The 13,362-nt window shown below is 42.5% G+C and overlaps 2 protein-coding genes across 3 annotated transcripts in view; both read left to right on the top strand.

The window, feature by feature from the left end:
* LOC127442920 (zinc finger protein 239-like) overlaps nt 1–13,362 on the top strand; it is a 128,767-nt gene that overhangs the window by 73,202 nt on the left and 42,203 nt on the right. The window lies entirely within an intron of this gene.
* Nucleotides 217–5,436, top strand: LOC127442935 (zinc finger protein 501-like). 2 transcript variants are annotated; one of them, XM_051701337.1, is made up of 3 exons: nt 217–578; nt 669–812; nt 3,979–5,436. In XM_051701337.1, the coding sequence occupies exons 2-3, from the start codon at nt 719–721 to the stop codon at nt 4,995–4,997; spliced, it is 1,113 nt and encodes a 370-aa protein (XP_051557297.1). In that variant the 5' UTR covers nt 217–578; nt 669–718; the 3' UTR covers nt 4,998–5,436. The 2 variants fall into 2 exon arrangements, with proteins under 2 accessions (XP_051557297.1, XP_051557298.1); XM_051701338.1 differs by lacking the exon at nt 217–578 and adding an exon at nt 2,326–2,491 and having other exon boundaries at nt 675–812.

Genomic DNA, 13,362 nt, shown 5'->3' with positions numbered 1-13,362 from the left:
GGCATCATTTTCAAAAACTTGCACTTTGAAACCCATTTTCAAAAGTCTGCGTTTTCAGGCCCCAAAATGCCGTTGTCGTGTTAACGAACAGCCAAAACGCATAAAAAGTTTTCCGTTTTTAGTTGAAAACGTTGTCGTGTAAACGGCCCCTTAGTTACATAAAGCGTTTTCGACCACAAGCGGTTCAGAATGTCTCTCCGAGATGCTGTTGTATGACGTCACGCAAACATGGCGGCGCTCTGGAAGATTTGCAGAGTTACTATAAACATTAATTTTAAGCGAATAAAATCCATCAGTGAATAAAATAAATGCACCAAAGTTTCCGTATTATATGATGTTTAGCACACGTTTGCAGTGACGTGAAAAACGTTAAACAATCTTCTCTATTTATACTCATAAACCTGTAAAAACTACTGCCATTGTAGTTTTGTTTGTTTCTACATTATTCGAGTATCGGACAATAGACCGCCGCATGTTTGAAAACCGGATCAAGTAGGAATATCCAACATCCGACATTGAATAATACGGGCTAACTGCATACACGTACATTAGAGATTAAACAGTGCTGTAAATAAGAAGTGAGTAGAAGTATGTAAATTGAGATTCATGTTTATAAATGCTGCATTATTCTCATCACCCTAAACGAAGACTTGTTTCAACACGAACAGGAATAACTCTAGGTGTTACAACTGAGATCTGCGTGATAAATCATTGTAAAATGATGTTTATTAAAGAAGAGAGTGAGGACATGAATTATCCAGAACCATGCAGTTCAAATGCCATGAAAGATGAAGATACTGAGGAACAAAGAGGTTTGTGTTCATTCATTATTGTCTGTTGATGAAGATTAAAGTAATAACACTTATGGAAACGCGATTCTGTGAGACCAGAGGTCTGTTCCTGAAAACAGGTTTAGTGACTAAACAAGGTAAATTTATTCAATGTAAACTTTTAACTTCAACTTTCTGTTCCAAAAAAACAGAGTATCTTTCACAGTATGTTAGTAACCATAGCCATTTACTCTGAACCTAACTTACTCCGGAGTAGGTTATGTTCCAGAGTAGGGCTGCACGTTTTAGACAAAAAGTCATATTGTGATTTTTTTTTAATTTTTTTTTTTAAATATTGCTATTGGGATTTGAACTGTGATATGATAAACAAAAACACTAGTAAGTGATTCCTTTTGACAAAAATGTGGTAATTATTTTTTTTGGCCTAATATAAAAAGCTAATCTTGAGTGTTCACACTTCAACCCTCTTAAAAAATTATTCAGACCCTTTTCACTTCAGCCACAAAAAAATTAAATAAATCAGAGAGAAAAAAACAACTTCTAGTCTTCTTCCTATTTACACTGTACATGTCCACGTGCAACATCCAATGCCTTCTTCAAGTGGGCATGCAAATGAAAATCGCTTCATTGCACACTAGCAGCAGGCTTTGTATGATGAGTACAGCTGAAACTGATGTGGAAAACTGGCAAAGATAATCACTGATCAAAATCTATTGTGCTCTGCTAAAGATGGCAGTTGCTTCAGAATCAAAATGGTGGTTGAGAATATTGTACCAAAAGTCATGTGACTTACAAGTTGTATGGATTTGTTAAGTGATGGTGTAGAATTTGTCTTTTTTTTTCTTTTATATATATATATATATATATATATATATATATATATATATATATATATATATATATATATATATATATACATATATATATTTCTAAAACACAGCACATTTGTTTAAGCCAGTCGTACATGAAAACTACCCTTCATTTTCTCTCAAATGTCACTTTGTATTTGCAAAACATTCTATTAGTTTGTTTAGTTTTGGCATTAAATTAGCTCGATAGCTGTTTGTTTTAAACCAGTTTCATCACCAAGACATGGAGTTTTGCAACAGACAATTTTGTGCTGCGATCAAATGGGCTTTCACTGGTTCATAAGAGCATTCAAAATAGTCTGTGCTGTGCGGTTGAGACCAGTCTGACCCACATGAAATGAAGTGAGTTTGAGTTTGACACTTGTACGTTACACGGTGATGTCACCGTGAGTATGTGCGTGTGTGATGAGGAGGAGGGCGTGGCCGGGCCGTGAGGATGCACGGCCGGCGCTGAGTTGCCTAATCAGCAGGAGGGAGATAAGGGAAGAGCCATGGATGCCAGAGAGAGAGAGAGACACAGAGACACACGCGGCTGCTCTGTGTGTGTTTATGTTGCTGTGTTTTCAGTTTGTGTTCTGTCTAATTAAAGTCTTGTTGTTTGTTACTCCGGTTCCCACATCCTCCTTTCCCGAACCTTGTTACATTGGTGCCGAAACCCGGGAAAGGAGGAAGGGCATGCTGTCCAGGAGAACTCACTGCTGCCATCCACCAGGGGACTGAGGAGCCGCTGCCGTCCGCCAGGAGGAGGAGCCGTTGCCATCCGCCAGGAGAAGGAGGAGCCGTTGCCGTCCGCCAGGGGGCGGAGGAGCCGCTGAGTTGGGCGGCGTTCCCGTGAGAGCTGAAGAAGAGCATTTTATTTTCTCTCTCTCTGCCTCTCCTGCTCGATCTTTCTCTCTCCCCCTCCCTCGTCTCTCTCAGATTCTCAGGGGGCGGGGAGGACCATTGGATTTTCAGTTTATGTTCTGTCTAATTAAGATCTTGTTGAATGTGGTTCCGACTCACGCTTCCTCCTTTCCCAAACCCTGTTACAGCGTGTATTTGTGTGTGTGAGGTGGGGTCTCTTTCGCAGTGCAGAAGGCACACAGCTGACAAGGACTAGCAAGCGTTACATTGTGTCAAGTATATTTAATGAAAAGTGCTACAGAATGCATATAGGGGAAACACTGTAATCCAATGAATGAATGACTTCCCAAAGCCAACTTTTTCTAATGTTTTGAAAAAGAAGTGCCAATTTATAATTTAAAATGCGTTTTTTCATCATTTGAAACAATAATTGTGTTGTTATTTTGTCGTTTGCAGAGTTCATGATGTTGAATAATAGGGCTGGGTATTGATACAGATTTTCAGATTAGTTTCTGATTCACGAGCTCTCGATTAGATTCTGATGCATTGGAAAATAAAATATATTTACCCTGCCCTATTGAATAAGTGTTTTTGAAGAGTGATGTTCTTTGATAAAGCCTGTCTGGTCTGGGAGAATAAGATAAGAGATAACAGATTTTAAACACACGACTATTGTTTTACTAATTATTGTCTTTGTTAATGAGAGATTTTGGATGGTAGGACTGAAATTTGGGCTGTGTTCATATGTTGTGGAACAGAGGCAGTATGTTCAATTTCTGATGTAGTTTTTGTTTTTTTATTTTTTTCCCTTTTTCACCCAATTTGGAATGCCCAATTCCCAATGTGCTTTTAAGTCCTAGTGGTCGCATAGTGATTCGCTTCAATCCGGGTGGTGGAGATGAAATCTCAATTGCCTCCGTGTCTGAGACCATCAGCCCGCACATCTTATCACGTGGCTTGTTGAGCGTGTTGCCATGGAGATATAGCGTGTGTGGAGGCTTCACGCCATCCAACGCAGCATCCACACTCGACTCACCACGTGTCCCTCCGAGAATGAACCACATTATAGCAACCATGAGGAGGTTACCCCATGTGAGTCTACCCTCCCTAGCAACCTGGCCAATTTGGTTGCTTAGGAGACCTGGCTGGAGTCACTCAGCACGCCCTGGGATCCGATCTAGCGAGCTAGCGAACTCCAGGGGTGGTAGCCAGCGTCTTTTACCACTGAGCTACCCAGGCCTGCTACTGATGTAGTTTTAATGAATAAGGGTGAGATAGTTGGCCAGAAATGTTTATAAAATTCCGGTGGGTGTCCATTTAAACCTTGAGCTTTCTTGTTTGGCATTTAAAAAGGGCCTTCCTATATTCTTCAGCAGTAAATGGTTCCTGTAGTGTTCCTTAAAAAACTGCCATTTTCTTAATTTTAATATTTGTCTTTTGAAATTAATGGCAACCCTTTTGTGTTTTCATTTTAGACCTGATGGACATTAAAGAGGAAAGCCAAAACTTGAATGAAGTGGAGGAGAAACACCATCCGTTTGAGACACTTAATAATTTCAAAACTGGACAAAAATCGCTTAGTGGTTCACATACTAAAAATAATTTCTCACAAAAAAGGACTAAAAGAAAAAGAGTCAAAAAATCTTTCACTTGCCAACACTGTGGGAATACATTGACATGTAAAGAAAATCTTAAGAAGCACATGAGAATTCACACTGGAGAGAAGCCTTTTTCCTGCCATCAGTGTGGGAAGACTTTCACACAGAAAGCAAGTCTTAAGCGTCATATGAGAATTCACACTGGTGAGAAGCCTTTCACATGCTCTCACTGTGGTAAGAGTTTTAGACAGGCATGTGGTCTCAAAGATCATCTGTCCTTTCACTCTGGAGAAAAGTCATATAGCTGTGATAAGTATGGCAAAACATTTTCTTCAACATCAGTTTTAAAAAAACACCAAGAAATTCATCTAAATGAAAAGTCTTATTTGTGTTCACTTTGTGGAAAGAGTTTTTTACAGCTGCACAGTTTAAAAGAGCACCAGAACATACATGCTGGTGTGAGAGATCATGTGTGCTCTGAGTGTGGGAAAGCCTTTCACAGAGCTTGTTACTTGGAACGTCACCAAAGAGTCCATACTGGAGAAAAACCTTACAAGTGTTCACATTGTGGAAAGAGTTTCACTAGTTCAGGAAACCTAAAAAAACATGAGAGAGTGCATACTGGAGAGAGGCCATACCACTGCACTTCATGTGGAAAAGGTTTCACAAATTCAGGAAACCTGAAAGCACATGAGAGAGTGCATACTGGTGAGAGGCCATACCATTGTAAGTCATGTGGGAAGAGTTTCATTGGTTCAGGAAACCTGAAAAAACATGAGAGAGTGCATACTGGTGAGAGGCCGTACCACTGCACTTCATGTGGGAAGAGTTTCAGCCAATCATGTAATCTACAGACTCATAATAAAAAAAATCACTGTCCAGGGTTGACACAGTGAGCAAAGTTCATATTTATTTACCTTGCAAATGGAATGAAATTTAGAAAAAATAGGATGAAATTTGTCTCAATAAACAATTGCAATTAAGTGGGTGAATTGCTTCATTGCCTGTTTTTCTTAATGAGCTGTCATTGTATGTGATGGTTAAAAAGACATTTGTACTTTCTCAACAAACTAAAAGGAAGTCAAAGTATTTGTTTAGAAAACTGTTGTTGTTGATGCTGTAAAATGCTAATTGTTTTATGAATTCTTCTATGATTGAGAGTAGCAATAGAGCCAAGTTATGTTAACAATGACACAATTGTTCTATTAGTCTATTATTTATCCATTTATTTGAATATTTGTAAACTGTGATACATGCAGAACTGAACAGATCCACTGAAATCATTAATAGATTTTATGAGTATTCATAAAGTACTGTATGGTGTTAAAAATCTTAAAGCATTCAAATAATAATAAAAAATCTAATTTTTAAATAAGGTTGTTTTGCTCATTCCAGTATTTCTACTGTGTACTTTGCAAAAATCTTTGTAGTCTAGGCATTGCCTGTTTGTTTTTGCATTGGGCACATATTGATAAAAACAGTAATGCAATTTATTGTATATTATAACCAAAGCCAATCTATAGTGTATAGAGTGATGAATGAACATGAGTTTACCAAAAAAGTAATTGTTTACCAAAAAATAATTAAAATTTTTGTTAACATCATGTTACGAATAGAGGGTCTAGGGGGGTCTCAGACCCCCTGTAAACAACAGGAGACCCACTGAAAAGCTAATTTGCACATTATTGGTGGGTCCCATTTAAATCATGTGATTAAATAATTAAATATGTTTAACTCTGTTAATTAACTTTAAATTAATTTTTTAACACTGTAGTAATGCAAATATTCAATTTGACATCAAAATATGTCATTCTGTTCGGTGTGATTTTCTACAACCTGATTGGAACTGGAGAGAGTGCATACTGGTAAGAGGCCGTACAACTGCACTTCATGTGAGAAAAGTTTCACCCAATCAAGTAATCTACAGACTCATAGAAAAAAAAATAATTGTCCAGAGTTGTTACAGTGAGCAAAGTTAATCCTTATTTGCCTTGCAAATGGGAAAAATAAAATTGAATTTTTATGAAAAGAATAATTGTGGATTGCTTATTAGGTAGTTAAGTACATCAATACATTACCTGTAGAGATGAATGAGCTGTCATTCTATGTAAGGGGTGGAAGGACATTTGTACTTTCTCAACAAACTAAAAGGAAGTCAAAGTATACTGTGTACTTTGCAAAAATCTCTGTAGCCTGGGAATTAGCAGCTTATTTTTGCATAGGACTCATAATGATGATAATAATAAAAATAGCTGCAAGCAGCAATTACGGGGCCAAGCACTGAAATGGCAAGCATTGCACAACATTAAACACAACCAAAAGATTACATAAGACACATCGCTTCAGGATGGATTTGAATCTACAACTTTCTATTCTACAGGTCACTGCACAGTCCACTGCACCACAACACTGAGTCACCAAAGGGACATATCAAGCATAGAGCAATCACAGCTTATCATCATAGTCACCGTAATCAATTTCTTATTCATGTAACCTTACAACAGAATGAAAATCAAAATTTGAGTGGAGAAAAGCCCAGCTATAGTAAGCACAATGCAAAGATCTCCACAACAACAGAAATTTTAACTGTATGATTTGTGGAGGTGGTGATACGAACCCACAACCTCAGAACTTTGATCAGACATTCTCACACAGTGCCACTCAGTTGACAGGTCAGATTAATGGTAAAGAGACATGGCAAGTTTAGAGTCAGCACACAAGTGTAGATTATCTTTTGAACTATACGTGGTGCTGTCTCAAAACTGCTCAGGAATCCTCAGTACACTATGTAGATGATGCATTCCAATTTTCTTTTAAATCTGACAATGCTTTTAAAAGATATATGACTTTTTAATCTAATTAAATATGGAATATTGAAGCAAGAATTATGCAGTGAAGTACAGCATACATTGCATAAGCACAACATGAAGACTCAGAAGTCAACAACAGTAAAAAAAATTCTCACAAACTCACAATCTTTTGAACATCTTTCTAATGCTTTAACCACTGGGCCATTCAGCTGACACAGGTTAGCAATGCCAAAGAAACTTGAAAATGAAAATTTTGTTACAGCCAAGTGGCTTTAAATTCAAGCAGGAATTATGCAGGGTAGTCCAGCCTGCAGTAGTAGTAATCACAACAGGAAGACTCAGAGGTCAACAAAAGCAAAAAATCGCAAGACAGCGATCATCTCTTGTCTAGAAGCCCTCTACCTTCGCCGTCGATATACACGAGTCAGCGGGAGGAATCTTCGCGGAAAACTTTCTGCTCCCCTGCAGTGTTCCGGTGAACATCACACCGCCTCGCCGACTGACGCTTCGCTGGTGAACGGGCCTCAGCATCCTGATTCCCTGCAGCACTTCGGCAGGGTTTGTGTATACTTACAAAGCAATTGTATATTGTGTTTTGTATAATGTGTGATAAAAATATAAATATATATTAATTTATATATTTATACATCTAAAAGAGTCACTTACATTTGCGTCTTTTTAAAGATGTCCTTCCGTAAGTGTTCCTTGTGCGAGAAGCACATCCCGCCGTCAGATCAGCATGAGAGCTGCGTTTACTGTCTAGGCCGCGCCCATGCAGAGTCAGCTCTCATGGAGACAGACTGCCCTCACTGTGAGAGCATGAGTCTCAAGACGCTTTGCTCGTGAATCACCCTTGTTCTGAGGGATGATTCAGCCTCACAAGCCCTCCCACCCGCCTCTTCTGTGATACCCGAGGATTCACACGAGGAGGCACGGCGGGGCCGCGAGGTCGAGCAGGATGATTTTGACATGGTCCTTTTGGCGGCACACGCCCCGCGAGCCCCTCAATCTCTCCGAAGTGCATGTTTTCTGATACGCTATGTGCGTGACGAGCTCCGGCCTTCTGAAAGAGCGGGTGGCCTTGTCTCGTGCAGCGGTTCTGACGCTGGGGATAATAATGACGATGTCATTATCTCTCTCACTGCATCAGGCAAGTGGTCAGTGGATGATGCTGCCGCCCCTCCCCCCAGCGAGGGCAAGGAGCGTGCACGCGCCACTGACAGGGAGATGCTCCGTGTCCTTACAAGGGCGGTCGAAGAGCTTCACCTTGAGTGGTCTCCCCCAGAGGAACCTGAACAGTCTCGCCTCGATGAATGGTTCCAGCAGTCCGGACGCCGACATACGGCAGCATCCCGCAAATCTGCCCCATTCTTCCCTGAAGATCATAACGAACTATCCAAGTTCTGGCGTGCAACCTTATATGGCGCTCGCGCAGTGACGCCATCCTCTTTAATGTGGATCATGGGGAAGAAAACAGTTATTAAAGCGGGACACCTCTGCCCAGCGAGTAACAGGGCGTGGAAATCACACCCCATACATCCTTCCAAACCGTGTCGACAAATGTCCGCACTGGCGGGAAGAGCTTACTCAGCAACAGAACATGCTGGATCAGCACTCCACACAATGGCGGTACTCCAGGAATTTCAAGCCAAGTTCCTCAGGCAAATGGACGAGCACGGCTTCGATCCAGAGATATTCAAAGAGCTCCGCACCGCTACAGATTTAGCGCTGCATACCACGAAAGTCACTGCGCAGGCCATCGGCAAGTCCATGGTCAACCTGGCAGTTCTGGATCAACGTATATGGCTGACCCTCACAGAAATGAGTGATAAGGAAAAAGCCACTCTTTTGGATGCTCTAGTGTCTTCAGCCGGCCTCTTTGGCGGCTCTTTGAATAAGTTTGCTGAGCATTACGTTGCGATTCAGCAGCAGTCACAGGCTATGAGACACTTTATGCCCAAACGGAGTATATCACAGCCGGTTCGCCCTTGCTCTGTTTCGAGCCAGCACCCGACTAAAAGCCCCATACCTGTTGCCTCACCGGCACCTGCATATCAGCAAGCGCAGCAAAAGCACTCCTGACGGGCACAACCCTTTGAAGCGGAAAGCAGGGCCTGCGGTTCCCTCCGGGTCTGCTCCAAAAAAGGCTCGATTGGAGACACAAAACACTGTTCCCCATCTCCCCACTATTGTTTGTCGGGAAAGGAATATTGTTGTTCACAATATTGTTCAAAATGTTGTTTCTGTGTCTTGCACTCAAATAAATGCAATAAAAAATGCAATAAGTACAAAAAAGGATACAGCATTCGTTGCAAATGCACAAGTTGCTCACACATTCTCAATAAAGAGCCCCTTTTTCCTCTTCAAAGCACACACATTATGCACAACCGCTTCCCTATCATGAGCGACGCATTATATCATACAGTGAGCAAACCAAATTGCCCTCTGTCCTATTATGCGGATGCGTGGCAAGCCCTAACGGGTATTTCAGAATGGGTGCAAAAATGATCAAACATGGTTATACGATCCAATTTGTACGCCGGCCACCCCGTTTCAACGGCGTTCTGTCTTCCACGGTTTCGTCCGAAGATGCGCCAATGTTACGAGCAAAAAGGTTTTTACAGCCTTAATATTCTTGTTCCAAAGAAAGATGGCGGACTTCGGCCAATCCTGGATCTGAGACATTTAAATCGCGCACTTATAAAGCGCCCATTCAAAATGATTACTCAGAAACGGATCTTATCGCATGTATGCCCACACAATTGGTTTGCGTCGATAGATCTGAAGGATGCGTACTTTCATATACAAATTGTATGACATCACAGGATGTTTTTGAGATTCACGTTCGAGGGAACAGCGTATCAATTAAAAGTCCTGCCCTTCGGACTGTCTCTGCCTGCTCGCACATTAACAAAGTGCATTGATGCGGTTCTCGCCTCTCTGAGGCTGAGCGGCGTACGCATCTTGAACTACCTCGACGATTGGCTGTTACTGGCAGACTTACTGCTTCAGCCATTCCACAGTGTCTGTCTCAGTTCAAACTGGGGAGAACACTTCCACTGAAACTGTTTCAGAAAGCATTGGGATTTATGGCAGCGGCATCCATCATTCCATTAGGTCTCTTACACGAGACCTCTTCAGTGCTGGCTGAAGAGCCGTGTGCCATGACATGCTTGGCGCCAAGGGCGCATGCGCATCACTATATCCCGCCGCTGTATAGTTGCTTTAGCACCATGGACAGCTCCTGCATTTTACCAGTGAGGTGTCGCACTGGGGCAGGTTATCACGCAGCGCCTAAAGCTATCAGCTGTATTTCTAGCCTTAAAGGCTTTTCAGTCAGAAATAGCAAACTGTCATGTCCTGGTTCGCTCAGACAACATGACAGTTGTGGCATATATAAACCGCCAAGGCAGAATTCAGGAGACTTCACCCTCAAACTGTATTGAGGATTTGGAAAATATCTGACAAAGCAGAAATTTATCTATTTTCCTCAGTGGAGAATACCCACTGTCCCCTTTGGTACTCGAAGTCCCAAGTTGTCAGGGGGAAAGTGGTGACCACGGATGCTTCCAACACAGATAGGGGGCGGTGTGCGATGGATGCCCGATCTCTCCCTGAGAGCGACATATGTCCCAGGCCGCAAATATACGTTTCCCCCAGTATGCCTTATTCACTCTGTCATATGCAAAGTCCGAGAGGACAAGGAAACGGTTCTGTTAGTTGCAACGAAATGGCCCAACCAGCCATGGTTTTCTGAAATGATGGAGATACTGTACAGCTCACCATGGGAAATACCACTGAGGAGGAATCTCCTCTCTCAGGCGCAAGGCACAATCTGGCATCCCCAGTCCCAGCTGTGGAACCTGCATATGTGGCCCCTGAACGGGGTGCACTACACGTGCCAGAACTGACGCGTTCAGTCGTGAACACCATTTTACAGGCCAGAGCACCGTCCTCGATACGCCTCTATGCACTAAAATGGAAGGTGTTCACTGATTGGTGTCTCTCACATAGTAAGGACCCAGTAAACTGCCCTATACATGAAATTCTAATATTTCTTCAAGAGCGATTAGACGCAGGACACCCCGTCAACACTCAAAGTGTATGTGGCAAATATATCTGTGTATCACGCACATGAAACCGGCGCCTCTATAGGCAAGCATGATTTAATCATAAAGTTCCTTAAAGGAGCAAGGTGATTAAACCCACCTCAGCCAGCTACAGTCCCGACTTGGGACTTAACTTTAGTCCGAAAAGCTCTCGCAGGGCCATCTTTCGAGCCTTTGGACTCTGTTGATTTGCGCATGCTCTACGTTAAGATCGCACTACTGCTGGCTCTGGCCTCAGTAAAACGGGTCTGTGACCTGCATGCACTATCAGTCGCAAGTCATGTCTGGAGTTTGGCCCCGGTCTTTCAAGAGCCACTGTCAAACCCAGGAAAGGCTATGTACCCAAGGTCCTGACCACACCCTTCAAAGCGCAGGTGGTTCACTTTCAGGCCTTCTTCCCTCCTCCATTTAATTCAGATGAAGAACAACCATTGCATTTGTTATGCCCTGTGCGGGCGCTACAAGCATACGTTGAGCGTACTTGCCAGTTCAGACTGTCTGATCAGCTCTTTATATGCTATGGAGGACGCACAAAAGGAATGTCCGTCTCCAAGCGAAGACTTTCTCACTGGATTGTCGATGCAATTACCCTGGCTTATGAGTCGCAGGGTCAGACTTGCCCAGTTGGTGTTAAAGCACACTCAACGAGAGGCATGGCCTCCTCACGGGCATGGACGAATGGTGTGTCCTTACAAGACATATGTTTTGCAGCAGGATGGTCCTCTCAAAACACATTCGCAAGGTTTTACAACCTAGATGTAACGTCACTTTCTTCACAAGTCCTCTCTTTGTTTAGTGTTTAGGGCACTTGCTATTCATTGACTATATATATATATATATACATATATACTTATGCCCTTCCCTTTAAGTAGGGGCTCCCCATCATTTACACAACCGCCTGTGTTGTGCATTCAGGCTGTTATAATTTACCATAAAGTCACAAGCACTTTCATTATAAATAAACTCCCTTCCGGACTGGGTTCATAAGGAGTTAATTCATACAATATGACTATAGTTCATATATTCGTTATGAGTGCTCTCCTCCTGGCCATCATGAGGATCACTCACTGTGGCATGCTCATGTCGGTCGCCGTCCCATGAGACTGCACCTCCATGTTTCCTCTCTGGGAGGTTATGTCGTGTAGTGCGGCGTGATGGGATTCTGTTCCCCATATCCGTAACTACGCAATGTCAAGTGGACTGAGTCGTAAGGGAACGTCTCGGTTATGTTGGTCCTCATGTATTCAGATAGAAGACAAAGGCAGGCCTAACACAGTCGTAAAAACCTAACTCAAGCCCCCACATTCCAAGTCGTAAATTATACTGATAAAAATCGCACCAAAATCAAACAAAGGGAGTCCAAAACAGAATACAAATCCCACGAAGCCTTGCTCACTAAAGGATGGAACTCTCAACTCCTATTGGATGAGGCACACAAGAGAACGTCCCTCAAACATGACATCATAAGGAGTTGAAATACCTCTGAAATGCTTCCGGAATTTGCTTCCAGCAACTTTGTTCGTGCTGTATTGACGCAGCTCATCGCTGCTCTCAGGTGCAACCTTGTGGCACAAGGAAGTAACGTCCGACTTGAAACTGTGGCCATACAATCTCCATCTCGCTGGACGAGTTGAGATTACTCTGTGTTCAACCGAACACTCTAACGGATCCAAAGGAGACCGCCGAGCAATTCGCATCTTCATCCGTTTGCCTACAGAAGTGAAGAGATTAAAGATTTCTCTTCCATCTTCAAACAAGTCGACATTTCTGAGTTCTCCACCAGCCCGCCGAGAATCAACAGCTGTACTGCCCGCCAACAGAGTGAGAAAACAGCCTCCCGTCATCACCCGAGCCTCAAGGAACTGGGTCAGAGTTAAAGGACAGAGGAAAACACATTCTACCTGTGTCCTCATGCGGTTCAAGTAAGAGGTTTACGTCTGGGAAGAGATAGAATATTATAGTGTGTTATTCTTGTGTTTCAAGGTTTTTGCTTGTACAGTTTACGGACCGCCATGTCTGCTCATTATTAATACTCAGGGTATTAATTATCACAAATTTGTTTTGCTGTATTGTGGTCCAACCAAATTGGACTGTTGTGCAATTTCACCATCGCGGGTGAGACAGGTAAACTGAGTTCATCCATTAAAGAGTCAAAGAACACGGGACTGTTTATGAGCCGTCCACCGCGTCTCTGAGCGATGAACTAACAGCTGCTTTCTCTCCCACGATCGCGAAATCGGCTTCAGGGCCGTTACTTCTCTCTCTCTCTCGTACTAACCACACACACACACACACACATGCATGCGTCCCCTCACAAACATTCTGGCACACATTTTTGGCTC

Source organism: Myxocyprinus asiaticus, chromosome 6, assembly GCF_019703515.2.
Source record: "Myxocyprinus asiaticus isolate MX2 ecotype Aquarium Trade chromosome 6, UBuf_Myxa_2, whole genome shotgun sequence".
NCBI classification, from domain to species: domain Eukaryota; kingdom Metazoa; phylum Chordata; class Actinopteri; order Cypriniformes; family Catostomidae; genus Myxocyprinus; species Myxocyprinus asiaticus.
The sequence above is the reverse complement of the archived record's forward strand: the minus strand, read 5'-3'. Positions and strand labels throughout refer to the sequence as shown.

Bases quoted from the DNA above. Each gene is read 5' to 3' on its own strand.
- LOC127442935 (XM_051701337.1), top strand. From the start codon at position 719: ATGATGTTTATTAAAGAAGAGAGTGAGGACATGAATTATCCAGAACCA. The intron at 813-3,978 runs GTTTGTGTTCAT...TTTTCATTTTAG, and splicing joins AGATACTGAGGAACAAAGAG to ACCTGATGGACATTAAAGAG.